This window comes from Lissotriton helveticus, chromosome 11, assembly GCF_964261635.1.
Source record: "Lissotriton helveticus chromosome 11, aLisHel1.1, whole genome shotgun sequence".
NCBI classification, from domain to species: domain Eukaryota; kingdom Metazoa; phylum Chordata; class Amphibia; order Caudata; family Salamandridae; genus Lissotriton; species Lissotriton helveticus.
This window is the reverse complement of record NC_136072.1, coordinates 108742319-108757644: the sequence shown is the minus strand read 5'-3', so window position 1 is coordinate 108757644 and position 15326 is coordinate 108742319. Positions and strand designations below refer to the sequence as shown.

Below are 15326 nucleotides of genomic sequence, written 5' to 3'. Positions count from 1 at the left end.
GACTGTGGCAAAAATTAATGGGGGGAGCAAAGCTCTTGCCCAAGGGGCCGCTCCCTCCTCCCTGGTGGCTACTGGGTGGATCCCTGCTTGGGAAGGGTGCCATTAGAATGGGGAGAACCCACTCCCATGTGTTTCAGTGTTCAGGGGCTGAGATAGCCCAACAAGCACCGAATCCGTGAAACTGAAACTATGTTTCAGGTTCATTGTAATGAGGACAGCGCGCCATGCACACAATCGTCAATACAACGAAAACCAAAACCATGCCTTGGGAGGTTGGGAAAGCTCTTCCCCACCTCCCACGGCAAAACAAAAAATGGGAAATTCCTCTGCTTGTTTTTTGCAAGTTTGCACATGACAGAATGGTTCCGTCATGAGCACACTTGCACTTGTGCTCATGGAATCATTCCGTCAATGAACACAGAAGGGGTTAAACAGACTTTGCCTAGTGGGCTGAAATACAACAAGAACAGAAGCAGCCTCTTCAGTTCTAAAATCAGCCAGTGCTTAAAGACTCAGATACAGACCGAGTGGCCAAACATCATCTGCCCCAGCCTCCTAACGCTATCGAAAATAGTAGCATTTAGGTCATAACACCTACATTGACTCTCAAATATTCACAGGCGTTGCTTATTCAGTGAGATTTGGGGGCATAAATCTTAAACTTCTCAACTACAAAAACAGTGGGCTTCTGGGTAGTGAGGTCAGATGACCAAGGTTTGGAATAGACCGTTTCCATGAAGAACAGGGTCAGTACTGATTTGAATTAGGTAGGCTTCTGTTCAGAGTGGCACAATGGGCAAAAGACGAAGGGTTGGAATGCTGCTCTGAGAGATTCCAACTGGTTAGACAATTTGCAAGCATTCATCTCCTAATTTTTGGTGTTTGGTTGCCTGTACTATGCCTGGAAACCAAAGACTGATGCAGCTTTCCAAGCATTCTACTGCCAATGTTTGTGAATTCCAAAAAGCATTTAATTTGCACCCATTGAAGGATTACTTTTATAGGAGCAGGTTTACTACTGTTTTGGTAAACCGATCACTTTATATATAGTTTCAGTTTCAAGTTTATTGTATGATTAATTAAAATCGTTACAAATATCTAAAACAGTTGAATATCATTACATCCACAGTTCAAACCATACTACATTAATGCTGTATCCTATTAATTACAGTGTGAGGATTCTACCAACACATAAAATATTTTTAAAAAGTACAATAGTTGAAATTTAGTCCGGCATTTCTGAGTAGGTCTAATTTACAGTTACAATTTAGTCCTGCTTTTCTAAGGAGGTCTAATTGTTAGTCCTTTTATTGCACAACTTATTCCAAATAAAACTATGTCCAGTTGCTCAGGCCTCTCTGATCCCCTCCTGATCAGCTTTGAGTAATAGTTTTTTAACTTCTGCCAGGTATTTCACTCCTCGGCAGGCCAGGATAATAGAAGAGCCGTCCATCAGCGTATAACGGCTTGCCTGCACGTGCGAATTTTGAGTTCAATAAAGATAGGTCTTAGGTAGTATCTCCTCCAAGCTGTAACTGCTGGACAAACGCAAAAAAGGTGAGTTAGGGATTCATTTTGGTAGCCGCACAGGCGACACTGAGGTATTTGTTTGGGTTGTTTCCAAGACGGCCGTAAATCTTTCGTAGCGTGCAAACCCATCCTGTAGTTTATGTAAGACTTCTTTAGGTGCCAGCTAAAGTGGGATGTTAGGTAAGCTTGAGGTTTCAATACTTTGTAGGAAGAAATAATTGTCCACCCGTGCCTATGTTTAGATGTTGTAATTTTGTCCTCCAGAAAGGATTTCTTTTTTGCTGCGTTGTTTATCACCTTACTAAAAGTTGTTTTTTCTTGGCTTTTTTCCCAATCTGCTTATATTTCAAGGACAGCCAGGCAGGTTCTCAGGTAACTTCCCCATAAGTTTGATGGTTCTTGACCCGTCTGGGGCTTAATTTCTTCCCAACATAGTCTGTCCATTGAATCTGGTTCTGCAGATTGGAATTTGTGGCAGAGCTTTAGGAACCCGCTCATGCTCCGAACTTTTTGATTTAGAAGGCCGAATTCTAGCCGGACTTGAGATGGAGAGGCTGACTTTGGCAAATTAAAAACGGCTTTATAGATCCTTGTCTGGAGGTCATTGAGCAGCTCCACCTCTTTACCACACCATGTGACTAAGCCGTATGACAAAGTAGGCATACTTTGGGCTGACATTACTTTTAGAAGGTGGTTATTATTTGGGCAGTCCAATTTAGTTTTTAGTTGTTAGTAGGCAAAAATTAGTGACTGTGCTTTTGCTTTAGTAACAAGTTTATGCTCCTTATAGGTTGTACCCTGCCCTATTGTGATACCAAGGTATTTATATGAACCTTGCTCTTCAACCTTCGTCCCTTTTACTGTCCATTTGAACTTAATTTTGTGTGAATCCACCAAACGGACAACCTTTGTTTTTCCTTTGTTAAGTTCCAGATTTTCTTGGTCCAGGTAGGATACTAAGTTGTTGATAGCTCTTTGAAGGCAGATGGGAGTTTTGCTTAACAAAACAATATCATCCGCATACTGTAAAACGGAAATCTGCTTATTGGCCATTATCGGCAGGTGGCAGTCAGCTACTTCCATGTATTTACCAAGGTCTAAGAGGAACAAATTAAATAGGATTGGTGCTAACACGCAGCCTTGTTTTAATCCTTGCTGCGTGTCGATGCTCGCTGTCGTACTGTGTCCTTCGCTCAATTTTACTCTCGCCCAGGTGTCGCTGTGTAGGTCAGTAATCGCATTTAATAACCGATTCGGTAGACCCCATGCCTTTAGCTTTTTCCAGAGTCTCCCTCTGTTTACTCGATCGAAGGCAGATTTTATGTCAATAAAACATGCGTACAATCGCGTTCTCCTTTTTTGTGCCTTTTCAGTTAGAATTGCAAGGATTGCCAGGTTTGTTATAGTGCCCATCCCTTGTCTAAAACCTGTTTGAAAGTATGGAATTAAGTTGTTGTTGTCCGTCCACTCCTGCAGCTGGGCGAGGAGGCAGGAGGCATAGAGCTTGGCCTCAACATCAATTAGGGATATGAGCCTGTAATTACCTGGATTTCGACGATCACCTTGTTTAAATATAGGATGGATTATGGTCCCTTTCCATGAGTCGGGGACTTCACTGTGTGTAAAGATGCGGTTGAAGAGTGGAGTTAGGTTCGTCGACCAATAATCTGGGTTGTCCTTAAAGAATGCATTGGGGAGACCATTTGGACCTGCCGCTCCTTCGGTTTTGAGCCTTAGTATAATATCGCGTAATTGTTTTCTGGTCATCGGGGTGTTTTGATCACTGCCATCTACTGCCTGTAATGGGTTTTTCAGAACCAGGTTTTCCCGCTTAGATTTTACTTTCCTTTCTTCCATTACGAAAGTTGACCCTTGCGACCCTTCAATGGGCCCTATTGCCGTACTGGTATACATAACCCCCACATGCTCAATTCACGCTTCGGCTCCAATTCCGGGTTCTTGTCGGAGTCTTGCTCCCTTATTCAGGTTATTTATAATGCCCCAAAAGTCCCTGCTACTTGGCAATTTACTTGCATTCAGTAAGTTTGTCCAAATCGATTCCTTGTAAGCCATTTTAGCGTGCCTCAATGTTTTCTTGTAATGGCTCCTTAGTTCTTTCAATTTACTTTTATTTGGTTTATTGCCTAGTCTTGTCACTTGGGTTTGAATTCGTACCTCTCTTGAGATCCTACTCTTTTGATCTCTCAGGTCGTTACTGAACCAGGGATCCCTCCTCGAGTTAGATCTTCTTTGACTGCCAGATGGTGCTGGAAATTTTCTGGTAATTGCTTGGGCCAAATGTTCCCAGTTTTTTACACGTTCTTCGTCTGATTGTGACCCCAGTTCGCTCACAAGCTCCCTTACCGTCTCCTGTATAATTTTCAGGTTTCCCCCTCGCCATTTCAATTTCCGCAAGTTAAACCTTTCGGAGGGTTGTATAAGGGAGTTAATTTTTTTGGCCCATGTGATGGAATTAGACATTATTGTTATTTGAGGAAAATTATCACTTTCTGTGCGCTGGGTGATGCAAAAGGAATCAATGCAAGTGAGTAACTCGTTACTGACGATGGTAAAGTCTATTTTTACCACTCAAATACGTTATTGCCGCTGGTGTATCCCCCTTTGCTTTTCCATTCAAGATGGACAGTCCCAGATCTTTTATCTTTTTCGTTAATGTTCGGCCTTCCTGGTTCCCTAACCTCTTTTCTTTTATTTGGTCTTTGCTTATGAGATTGCTGTTAAAGTCTCCAGAGATGAACATGGGGCAGTGCGCATAAGATCTTTGCAAAGTTTTGATCAGGGCCATTAAAATGGAGTATCTTTCTTGCTGGGTCTTTCTCTCAGGGTGTACGTAGACGTTCATTAGTAGGAGTTCCCACTTTGGGTTATTTGAAGTAGATATTCCAGGGATTTTATTCACCTGTACCCAGTTGGCCCCCACGTCCAGTTCTTTGGTTAACCAATTATACTTTTGTGAGGTGTATAGTGACAGGCCTCCTCGCGGGTGCCCAAAGTTTGAAAATCTTTTCAGCGAGGATATGGTGTTCCTTGAATCCAGGAATTGCAACTGGAGTCAGGTTCCAGGTTTCCTGAAGCATGATTATATCTAATTGTTGATAAAAAAACTAGTGTTTCGTGGTCCTGGTCCATATCTTTGAACCCGTGAACATTCCAGGAATAGATCGAAAGTGTGTCATGCTTTGTTCCCTCCGTGATAACAACCAGCTTCTCTTCTCTTACGTTTAGTGTTGCCTCTTGGTTAGGTATGTTTATTACTTAGTACCATTAGCAGCCATGACCAGTCCAACCTGTCCAATTTTCTGCTTTTCTTCTCGGGCGCGTTTGCTGATGTTGTGGTAAAGCGTATACTTTATATATATATATTTAAGATCCCTATTCAGAAAATGAACACATTAAAATCTCTTTAGTGAAATGAGAAAAACCGGCTCAGACACAGCAGACCTGCAGACACAACTACCAAACCAAGATTGCATATGAGGGGAATCAGTTCAAAAACATTCCAGCCGAAGCTATATCCCTACCCATCCCTCCTGGGTCTTGTAGTTCTTCCTGGAAACTCATGACTATGGTGGTGGGCACCAGAAGGGCCTTTTCCACTCCTACACTTAGTTTATTAAATCAAGTAGTTAATGGCTGGCAGGCCAGTTAGGAGGCATTTGGAAAGTCACCCAGTGTCTTGCTCTTGTAATCTAAATTTCAAATATCATGCCACTTCTACTAGCTTGATGACCTGGTCCTTAAAGGGTGGATCACTGAGAAAATTGTTTTATTAAAAAATGTTAATCAAACACATTCAAGGGTCTGTAAATGAGTCTGAATAGCTTTGGTTTGGACACAGAGCCTAGCTAGTAGATAATAAGGTTACAAACCACAGTGATAGCAAAATGCCTAGCAACTGGCCAACTACAGTGGTTTAGAAACCTCTCGAAGGGCACGGTTGGATTTGGAGTTCAGGACCTGGTTCTCAAACAAACCCCTGTAAGCAACAACATAAGCATTACGCAGAACCACCAACCTGCAAGTAGGATTACATTAACATGACCCACTCTGGATGCAAATGGGAAGAGGTTGATAACCTCAGTATGTGTTTGTACCAGCACTCTAACAAATTCCATTGGTTTGCAATTCCAGGGCACTATTCACCATAGGATGAGTCAAAGGTTGATATGTTTGCAGAAAGTTCAAATGTAGACGCAATGCTGGGCAATGCAGAATGGCTGCATGACGCTTTATTAAGATCCTTAGACAAGGGACATATTGCATCAAGGATTAGGATCGCTGTTTTACTGCCCATGGTTCAGGAAAGGGCAGTGAAATGACTCCACTTTCAGGAGAGAAACATATAGCTTACTATGTCCATTCCATTTTTTTAATTCCCTTTGAAAAAATCTTTTCTCTATGGGATGTTCAATGTCACCTAATCACACATGAGTACATGATAAAAGATCTCTGCAAACTGCTCCATAAGAAGCCTGTTTGGTATTGCATCACCCACCCACGATCCAATGATGGAGCATGCCACCTTGGTTGGTGAGGGTCAGTGAATACTGAAAAAGGATTACCCAAGAACCTAAGAACAGCCTACCTTTTCTGGCTTTTTGGACAACTCTACTGTCCCAGAATGCCATACTTTATTTTGAGAAGAGAAATCTATGGCATCACCTTTCACTTTGTGATCCTTTCGCAGACAAAAAAAAAGCTCCAACAGCAGCCCTGGATTGAACCCTCATTCTTAACAGGAGCGTGTTGCTACTGTCAGTCATGGACTCCAGTGTTTTATGCTTTGTTACGAATGGTCACTACTTTTGTCCCACTCTAGCACTGATAGCCCTCTTCTCTCCATCCACTAAAGCAGTCTCCCATCCTTGGCTGTGGCCCACAGGGTTAGAATGGATGAACGCAGTGGTCATGTGACTCGCTCCAAAGAAGGGATTTGAAAATTCTTGTTTTCTCTGGTTCCGGCACTGCTCAAAGTTACACCTGGCTGCTGTCACAGTTAACCCACCTCTAGGCTTCAAGGTGCCCGCAGGAGAAGGCTCCTTCTCCGTTGTGGCCTGTTTCTTTGCTGACTAAGCGCTGGGCCTGGATAAAGGATATTTGTGACAACCCCTTAAAGCAGTTATCCAATGCTTCACTCACACACGGTGACACAAACCAAGAAAAAAACAGGACCTATTCCTAAACACAGTTTTGAGCTTTAATTCTATACTACATCAACTTTGAAACAGTGAAATAATTCTTACAATGTTAACCAAAATCAGTGATATAATGAGATAATTAGCCTTATTTATTTTCTAACTTGTCAGAGTACATATGTGGTTCATGGCTAGAATAAAAAGTCTGATTTAATGCTGGTGTGCAACCACATTTAAACACCTAGGGTCGTATTAGGGGTTCAGCAGTCCAGCCGCCAATGGACTGTGTCTGTTAGGAGACCAGTGCGTCTGTGGCCTTCTGACCGCCGTATTGCGTGTTTCCGGCTGTGTGGCTGTGGAAGTCTTGGGCAGTGGGCAATGTATTTTCATATATATATCAATGCTTGTGTGTACATTCCAACTGCATATGTGTCGAATGCACACATTTGCAGGATATATGTGGAAAAATACCACCTACCCATTACTGGAGTCCGACCCATATGTGGGCAGTCCAGGTAATGGGTATATGGTACCACAGTACTTACCTGTATTTCGCCGAAGACAGGGTCGTATTCCTCAGGGTGAAGATTCACCTGTGTAAGGGGACCTGGAGAAAGGGATCCACGTCAAAATCTGCAGGGAAGAACAGGAAAGGAGCGAGTATGCACCCCAAATCCTTTGTTTCTGCCAATCTGTAAGTAGCAGTGCGACTGCCGCAGTCGGCTTGTCGGGAAGTTAACTTGTAATACGGACGGCAGTGTTGCGCTTCTATTCCCCCGACTGTGACCCCAGAAGTGTGCTGGCTGTGCAAGCCATCCAGCCATAGTCTTTGCAAAGTCAGGGAAATTTCTGCATTTTTCTGTGCGGGACTACCATGCCAGCTAAGGGGACATTGCATAAAAGTGATACCGCCAGAAATGGGGGTGGCGTCACCAATCCTAAATTAAATAGGCAGTCTACCACCTACTTTGGCTGCATCGAGACCCCGAGATGGATGTGAAATTGTGAAGAGAAGAGGGAACAAAACATCCACCTTTTTGTGGTGGCTGTCCCCTTACTGTTCTCGTCTATGGCCCTAGATCTTTATAATCATCAAAATAATGTGAGAAGGTTTAGAAATTGCACATGCAATGATATCACAAAGTTTAGTGTGTGATTTTGACTGATGAATTAACTAGAGCTAATTACAGTAATTTTGCCCAGTGTATTACTGTAGAAAACGTCCCCAGTTTCACACCAATGTGCTTGAGGTGTTAGGTGTTAGTCTGCTAAGCATCCGAACAAGTATTTTTATGTTTCTTGATGTAACTAAATAGATTCCAGCTAATGTCCAGGTCTATACATACAAATTGATTGGTATGTTTCCTTGTTAATAATTTTCATGAAAACCCACATGCTATCATTTTGAAAATAAAATTGAGGGGATTGTAAGCTGTACTGTGAAAAAGTAGCTAATGAGCAGACTGATCTATGACAACTTACCTATATACAACCACTTCTACCCAATAGGACATTTGAATTGACCGATTAACCCCTTCGCTGTGGCGGCTATTCCGCCGCAGTGCTAAGGGGGAGGCGGGGCCGCGCGGCGGTCCCGTGCTCGTGACGGAACCGCTCCGTCACGGCCCTCGGGTGAGCTGTGCTTGTGACGGAACGGTTCCGTCACGGCCCCGCCCGCTCTTCAGAACGCTCAGCGCAGGCGCGGAATTCGCGCCGCGCAGGCGCGGCGAGCGGGCCGTGACGGAACCGTTCCATCACCAGCACAGCCCACCCGAGGCTCGTGACGGAACGGTTCCGTCACGAGCATGGGAGGGGTTAAAGGTCAGACAGTAGCATGCAGGCAGTAGCAAAGAGTGCCAAATACCATCTTAGAACCATATAAGGCATTATTCCATGTCAGACCTGAGGATGCTAGTCACAGGCCATGGTGGTGCCCAGATTTAAAGGCAGCTAGACACCAGTCACAGGCTTTACCAGGACATGATTTGCCCCAAAAGTAGCAATCCTGTACTCCACTGCCCGTCTTATCTCCAATACAAAGACATTCAACCACATCACCCTTTTCTTGCTATCACTGAACTGCTTGTCCCGTGAGGCAAGAAGCACTACCTGTATCATCTACAAGACACTGCAAAAGGATATCCCCAAATACATTTGGTAGATTTTATTTATTTATTAAGGAGTTTTATATAGCACTAGCTTGACCCGAGGGTATCGGAGCGCTTCACAACAGTTTTTTAGCAAGATTCAAACAATAAGCAGTATTCTACATATAAGTTCGGCAGTCCAAGTGTGCTGAGCAGCATTGAGGTAGTACGTGAGTCCTGAGATAACCTCATAGAGTGCACGTTGTCTTGGGGTTGATACAATAAAGCAGGATTCTACATAATAGGTTCGGAAGTCCAAGTGTGCCGGTAGATAAAGTGGCCATAGTTAGAAGTTCATCAGGAAACACATTTTCTCCAGGAGTACCTCAAGAATCCAGAACTCTCTACCAATGGAGTTACTCCTGGCTTCCATACCAATGCTCAAATCCACCCCAGGGGGTCAGTCACTTCTAATCGAACCCTCCTTTGAACCTGCAAGCCACCTCATGTTAGACACAAGGCTGACTGGTTCCCTGCAAATGTTATCTTGAAGACCTTTCCAACTGCTCGCCATCTGTCTCCTGCTGCACTTTGCATGCACGTCCTTCTCTTCCTATGATTATCATTCACGCTCTAAACTTGTTCCCTACTTCAACTAAACTGCTCAGGTACCGTTGCTCACTTTTAGGACAGTAAAAACTAAAGGACATTAAAAAACCTAAAAAATAAATAAATAATAAATAAATAAATAAACTAAAGTACAATAAAAAGTAAATAAATAAGAAAAAGTAAAAATACTGAAAAATAACCATAGGTTGACTACAGGTCAGGCAATAACTATCTGCTGCTTCTCAACACACATTTCGGGCAAAATTAGCATCACAGTCCCTCTTTTAGGTTAAAAGGGGGTGCCGTTAAAAGCACTGCAGCCTGCATGTAAGACCAGGTACTTCAAAATGCGAGTATGGATTTGTTATGACTTGTTTTGTAGAATGCTCACATGTTGCCTAGTGGCGGTGTCAGCTGTCTTGGGGTAGTTACTGATGGCCAAGCTCTTGGGTGCCAGGCAGCCTTGGTTTGGGGTAAGTCTGGTTCTATGGGAAGAGTAAGCCAGTTGAAGTAAAGGGACAGTGGGGGAGACAGGGTAGGTGATGCCAAAAAAGGCTGATGGCTCAAGGGTTCCTTAAAAAGCGCCATCTACAGGGCATTTTGTGAAGTAAACGAGGCTGGTGAGGGGCCTGAAATAGGGCACATGCATCAGACACTCTAATGCCCTCCCAGGCCCTCATTCTCACTGTGTTCCAGAGTTTAAACTGCTACAGCCCTCCCTGGGTTAACCATACCGCCTATCCAGCTAATTCTAAAGATGGACGAAAACATGTTAACGACAACAGACTGCATCAGTGATAAAAAGGCGTGTTGATAACTTCAGTGGGGCTTCTAATCTGAAAGGCGGTGAGCTGCCCTTTAAAATATCCCAGCAGGGAGCCCCAGAACGGAGGCAAGCTTCACATCTGACGCGTGTGCTTATCAAAAACCTCCTCTCCGGCAGATGGCGAGTGCTGCGGGTGGTTTATTGACTGCACGTTGCTGTGCTATGGGAACAGCTATCAACAGACCCAGTGTTTGCTCAACTAAAAGCACTCTCATTCTGATGGCCAGCGAGGCCGACGTCCTTCGTCTCAGCCCTCATAAAAACACAGAAATGTACTGTTTACGTTGCATGCACAGTTTCTTTATAAAGAAACCACTTATTTTCACAGAGGAGTAATTAAACAGCAACATAGAGGAATAGGCTGGCTTATAAGTCAAGTGACCCATTGCCAAAATCAACATAAAATAAAAGGCATTAGATACATACATACTTACATACATACATACATACATACATAAACAAAAAATAAAAGGCATTACATACATTCATAAATACATCATCATAAAATAAAAGGCATTTTATACATACATGCATCAACATAAAATAAAATGCAATACATACAATCATACATGCATAAACATAAAATAAAAGGCATTACAGTCATACATACATACATCAACAAACAAATACAAGCTATTACATACATTCATACATACATCAACATAAATAAAAGGCATTGGCTGTCAGTCTTTTTCCTTTGTCGGTGGGTATTTTGTTTTGTCATGGTTTGTGCAAAGCTTTTTTGTTAGGAAGGTTGCCAGGCCCTCAAAAATCTAAAAAAAAAAAATTCCCTAAACGCAAAAACATTTTTTTAGTATCAAATAGGACACATTACCATATTTGTCTCTGGCAATGAAGAGAACTACTTTGTGTGTGGATGTGTTCCTTGTGAAAGGGGGGAATGCCTTCACTCACAGTGAAGTTAACCTATTGCTGATTGGGCTGCCCCATGCTGTATGTTGTAGTAGGTGGAGCATAAACGTGAATGACACAACAACAGACCAATAGTTGAAGAGGGTTATTGAAAGTCCCTATAAGTATACTGTACAAAACATTTTTGTAAAATAAATAAAGGTTTTGACTAACACCAGACCTAAAAATTAGAAGTTTCTAAAAATAAAAAGGAAATGAAATGCTTCTTCAAAACATATTCTCCTACCTCAGAATTGATTTTCATTGTCTCTTCAGTGTGATAAAGGAGGAACTTCTGCCCGGAAGAAGTCAGATTTACATAAACCTGTAGGCAAGGATAATGCGAGATCTTCCAGCAGTCTGGGCCGCAGCTGAAGGAGCAGTTAAATGTCTCTGTGATGGAGGCGTTCAACAGTACACACTGCGTCTCTTGCGTCCAAACGCTGAGCAAAGAAAACATGTGACAATATTAACATAAATTCTCCCCATGGAGTATTAATATTTATTAGATACTTGTTAAGTGCATCATAACTCAAGATAGGTGAAATGCTGTACTGAAACAAAACTACAGACAATACATCATGGGTATAAATATCAATCATGCAACGGCACTGCATCCCAGGGGTTTGAGAGGCCCTCTGCTAATCAATAATAGTTATTTTTGATACTCAAATGGTGGGGGTGGAGATCCATTTCCCTTGCTTTCATTTGTGCTCATTCTAAGCCACTGGAGTACATCCATAGATGTAAAGAACTAAGAAAAAAAAGACTTTCGGCCTGGTTTAGATTTCAGCGGATGGGATACTCCATCCCAGCGGTGAAGATATCCCGTCTAGCGAAATTTAAATCCCAATATTACCTATGGGATTTATATTTCGGCGGACGGTATATCCGTTAATGTTGGGATGGAGTAACCCGTCTGCCGAAATCTAAATCAGACCCATAATCTTACATTTTAAAAGTATTAATAAGAATAAATCATTAATAGATACTTCAGCCGAGACTGCCAATTTAAAAAAGTAAGGTCCTGATTTTAAATTTAACATGAGATTCTGTCTGTCATGGTGGCAAAGGACATTACTTTTGCCACCCTGATGAACTATCTTCCAGCAGATTTAGAGATGTTCGCCAGCCCAGTAGCCATCTCTACACCTTGAAGGGAACTGCCTTCATAGCTGTTCCCTTCAAGGTATAAAATGTTTGGTGGATGTTCGTCATCGGTTTTGTTGGCGGTCCACAAAATGTAAAAAATAAATTGTGTTGAAAAAAAAGCTCCCAAAGTGTGAGTTTCTTTTTTAAAAACAAAAAAAACGAATCACTTGTATGCCTTATAAGTTTTCTTCCAAGCTGTCTTGGTCATTATTGTTTTTTCTGACCCTTACTGCCAGGTTTTCTCTGGTGGTGACAAGCAGAACAAATTGGACATTACTCTGTCCACCCTTCTTCCGATGGCCCCTATCTATCTTGACATGAGAGAAAGCCTTCCATTGATGGAGCCAATGGGGGCCCGCCAAAAGAGAAGTCTTACAGTCTGCCTGCCTCTAAGTGATGCGTGTGGACTGAGGGCTTGGCAGACAGGGCACTCTGTTGCATTTGGAGATCATCGGGAAACAGGCCATTAGTTGTGTGGATCTGCACAAGTAATGGATCCACATTTGCCCTCCACTCGGAACCAATCACTCCATTTTAGCGCTTGACTATCTCAGGGTAGCAAGGCAGAGCAGTCCAAGGCCTACTCAAGGGAGTTGCTGTGGGCTAGTATTCACTATTCGCTGGCACACTCAATAAATAATTGTCAGCATGTTCTTTTTCTTTAGAAAAGTAAAAGTACATTTATTACACACACACTCCTAAATACTATGCAGTACTTTACAAATATACATAAGGCTGGTGGAAATACCATTGATGACACTGCATAATCACCTCTGACTCCCTAAAGGGTCACATAAACAAATCAGGTAAGACTATTGACCTGGTCAAAGGTTCAAGATCAACAAACCACATGACAGATACATCATCATTTTAGGAGTGAATGTAATAATCTGTAATAAGCATGCGTAAATTCACTTAATAATGTTAATAAGGCATATGCACTTTGACCAGTAATCACTGTCAACACTATTTATCAATAAAGCATTTTCAAAACGAACTTCACTTGTGTCCGAGTGCTTTTTTATATACTTACAAGTCATGAAAATGCAATCATAAAAACAGCCCCTAGAAGACATAACATTTTGATCACACAACATATAACAATATACTAAGCCCCTAGAGAGCACTGTATCTTCCTTTAGGGCACTGTAACCGCAGCCATTAACTTGACCCCTAGATGGTGCTGCAATCCAAGCTGTATAACACATGCTCCAGCCTTGTGAACTGCGGGGCTTATTCACCTGCTGTGCGGGGGGCCACGTGCAGCACCACTGTGCTTGTGACGAGCTCGTCATGAGCACGGAAAGTGTTAAAAACCTGAAGAAAATCCTGGTTTGTTCATCCTGTCTGGGTCCCACTAAACCTACAGTCAGTACTTTTATTAGTATTCTTTGGGCCTTTTTGGGGGAAGCTGTGATGCTCCTGCAGCTCCCCCACACTTTTTAGGTAGTTGGTGATGGTCCTGGGGCCACCAGAAGCAGCAGAACAGGTTTTGTCAATTGCAAGCCCCTCAGGGCATTCTGGGGCACTTCTCCTGGAGCGTGCATATTTTATTAAAGGCCTTGCTACTTCCTTTGTTGAAGCCTGGAGGCCTCATGTGGCATGCACTTTCTTTTACTTTTCTTTTTCTTTTTGGGAAGTGCTAGTGTTTATTCCCCCCCCACCCCCCCCAGGACAGAATTGTCCCAATCAATCTCTAAGGGAGCTGAAAGACTGTTGGGCAAGTTCTGGTGTAGGGGTCTAGACCAATGCTGTTGTAGGATGCCCCACCAATTTTTTTGCCCCACTATAAAATCCCTAGTGTCTAGTGTTCTTCCTACACATGGACGGGCAGATTAAGGGCAAAATCCCTAATCGGGGCAAACCTCGTATCCGACCCTGGAGAGCAGCAAGAACTCTATTGCCCCTTTTGATGGGGGTATAGACCACAAAGCCAGGGTCAGCCACCCCACAGGTTTTTTTTACACCATTTTGAAATCCCTAGTTTCTAGTGGGTTTTCTGACCCCAGGGGACAAACTTGAGAAAACCTAAACCTGTCCATTTGGGTGGAGGGGTAGGTGCAGAAAGACTGTGTTTCCCCTTTTGGTCTGCTGGGTATGGCCAAATGCTAGGGTGGGATGCCCCATATCTATTTTTAATTAAATTTCCTTCATGCCTAGTCTGCTTTCTACTGGCCTTGGGAGCAGCAGAATGGGGGCAAGCCCCCAACCTGCAAAAGCCCGTGCCCTGGGGTGGCACTTTGCATCCCAAAGACATCCCTAGTGTCTAAAGGAGTGGATCAGTAATTGAGGATGTCCTCTCAGGGTGATCCTCAAGGACGGTTTCCACTAAGGAAAGGTATCATTGCAAAGAGAACAATAACCTCTTCCCAACATTGCCTCTTCAGTCCTGATTTGTTCGCGGGGGCGGGGTTATGGCCACCAGCACTCACCAGGAACTGAAACTAGTAGGCACTAATCTCGCCCACTGCTTTAACTTTCTGTGATGTCAGTGTACCGTATAGTGGTCACTGATGAAGGGGACGGGGTGCTGGCAGAAGCAGAGGTGATTACGCTTCGGGCTCTATCCTTAGGAAATATAAAGGTGGACTCCAGTGTTTGCCCTGGAGGATCCTTTGAAAGCCTCCTCAACGTTGGCTGTTGTCCGAAGGAGGTAGATTGAGTTGGGCCAGCAGTGGACACCCGCTGAGGCCCACATTCAAGAGGTAAAAAGTTGGTGAAACTTGGGCCAGATGCTTGGCTCCAGATTCCAGATGAACAGCAGTATTATGCCCCAGCAGCAATCGCTAGAGCACGTATATAGGATCAGGAACAGGATTTAGAATATAGGACAACTACATAGAGCAACTGGGAAGTTATGATGCCTTTTATGATTGTTGCAGAAAAGGTATAACCTCATGTAGGATTTAAAGAGACCCCGGTGTATTGCTGTGCGCGGTTAATGAGAATTCACGATCTTGAGATTTTTCTTTAATAGGAGTGGATGAGGGAAGAAGCCCATTGCAGGATTATTTGATGCTTTGTTTTCTACTTACCCCAATTGCTTCCCTTAGG

General features: G+C 43.1%; 1 protein-coding gene across 7 annotated transcripts in view; it reads right to left on the bottom strand.

Moving 5' to 3' along the window:
• Window positions 1-15326, bottom strand: part of KCNMB2 (potassium calcium-activated channel subfamily M regulatory beta subunit 2) — an 863472-nt gene that overhangs the window by 69414 nt on the left and 778732 nt on the right. For all 7 annotated transcript variants that reach the window (XM_078665724.1, XM_078665726.1, XM_078665729.1 and 4 more), the window contains one exon: window positions 11368-11563. In XM_078665724.1, the coding sequence (XP_078521850.1) occupies window positions 11368-11563 (196 nt within the window). The remainder of the gene's footprint in view (window positions 1-11367; window positions 11564-15326) is intronic.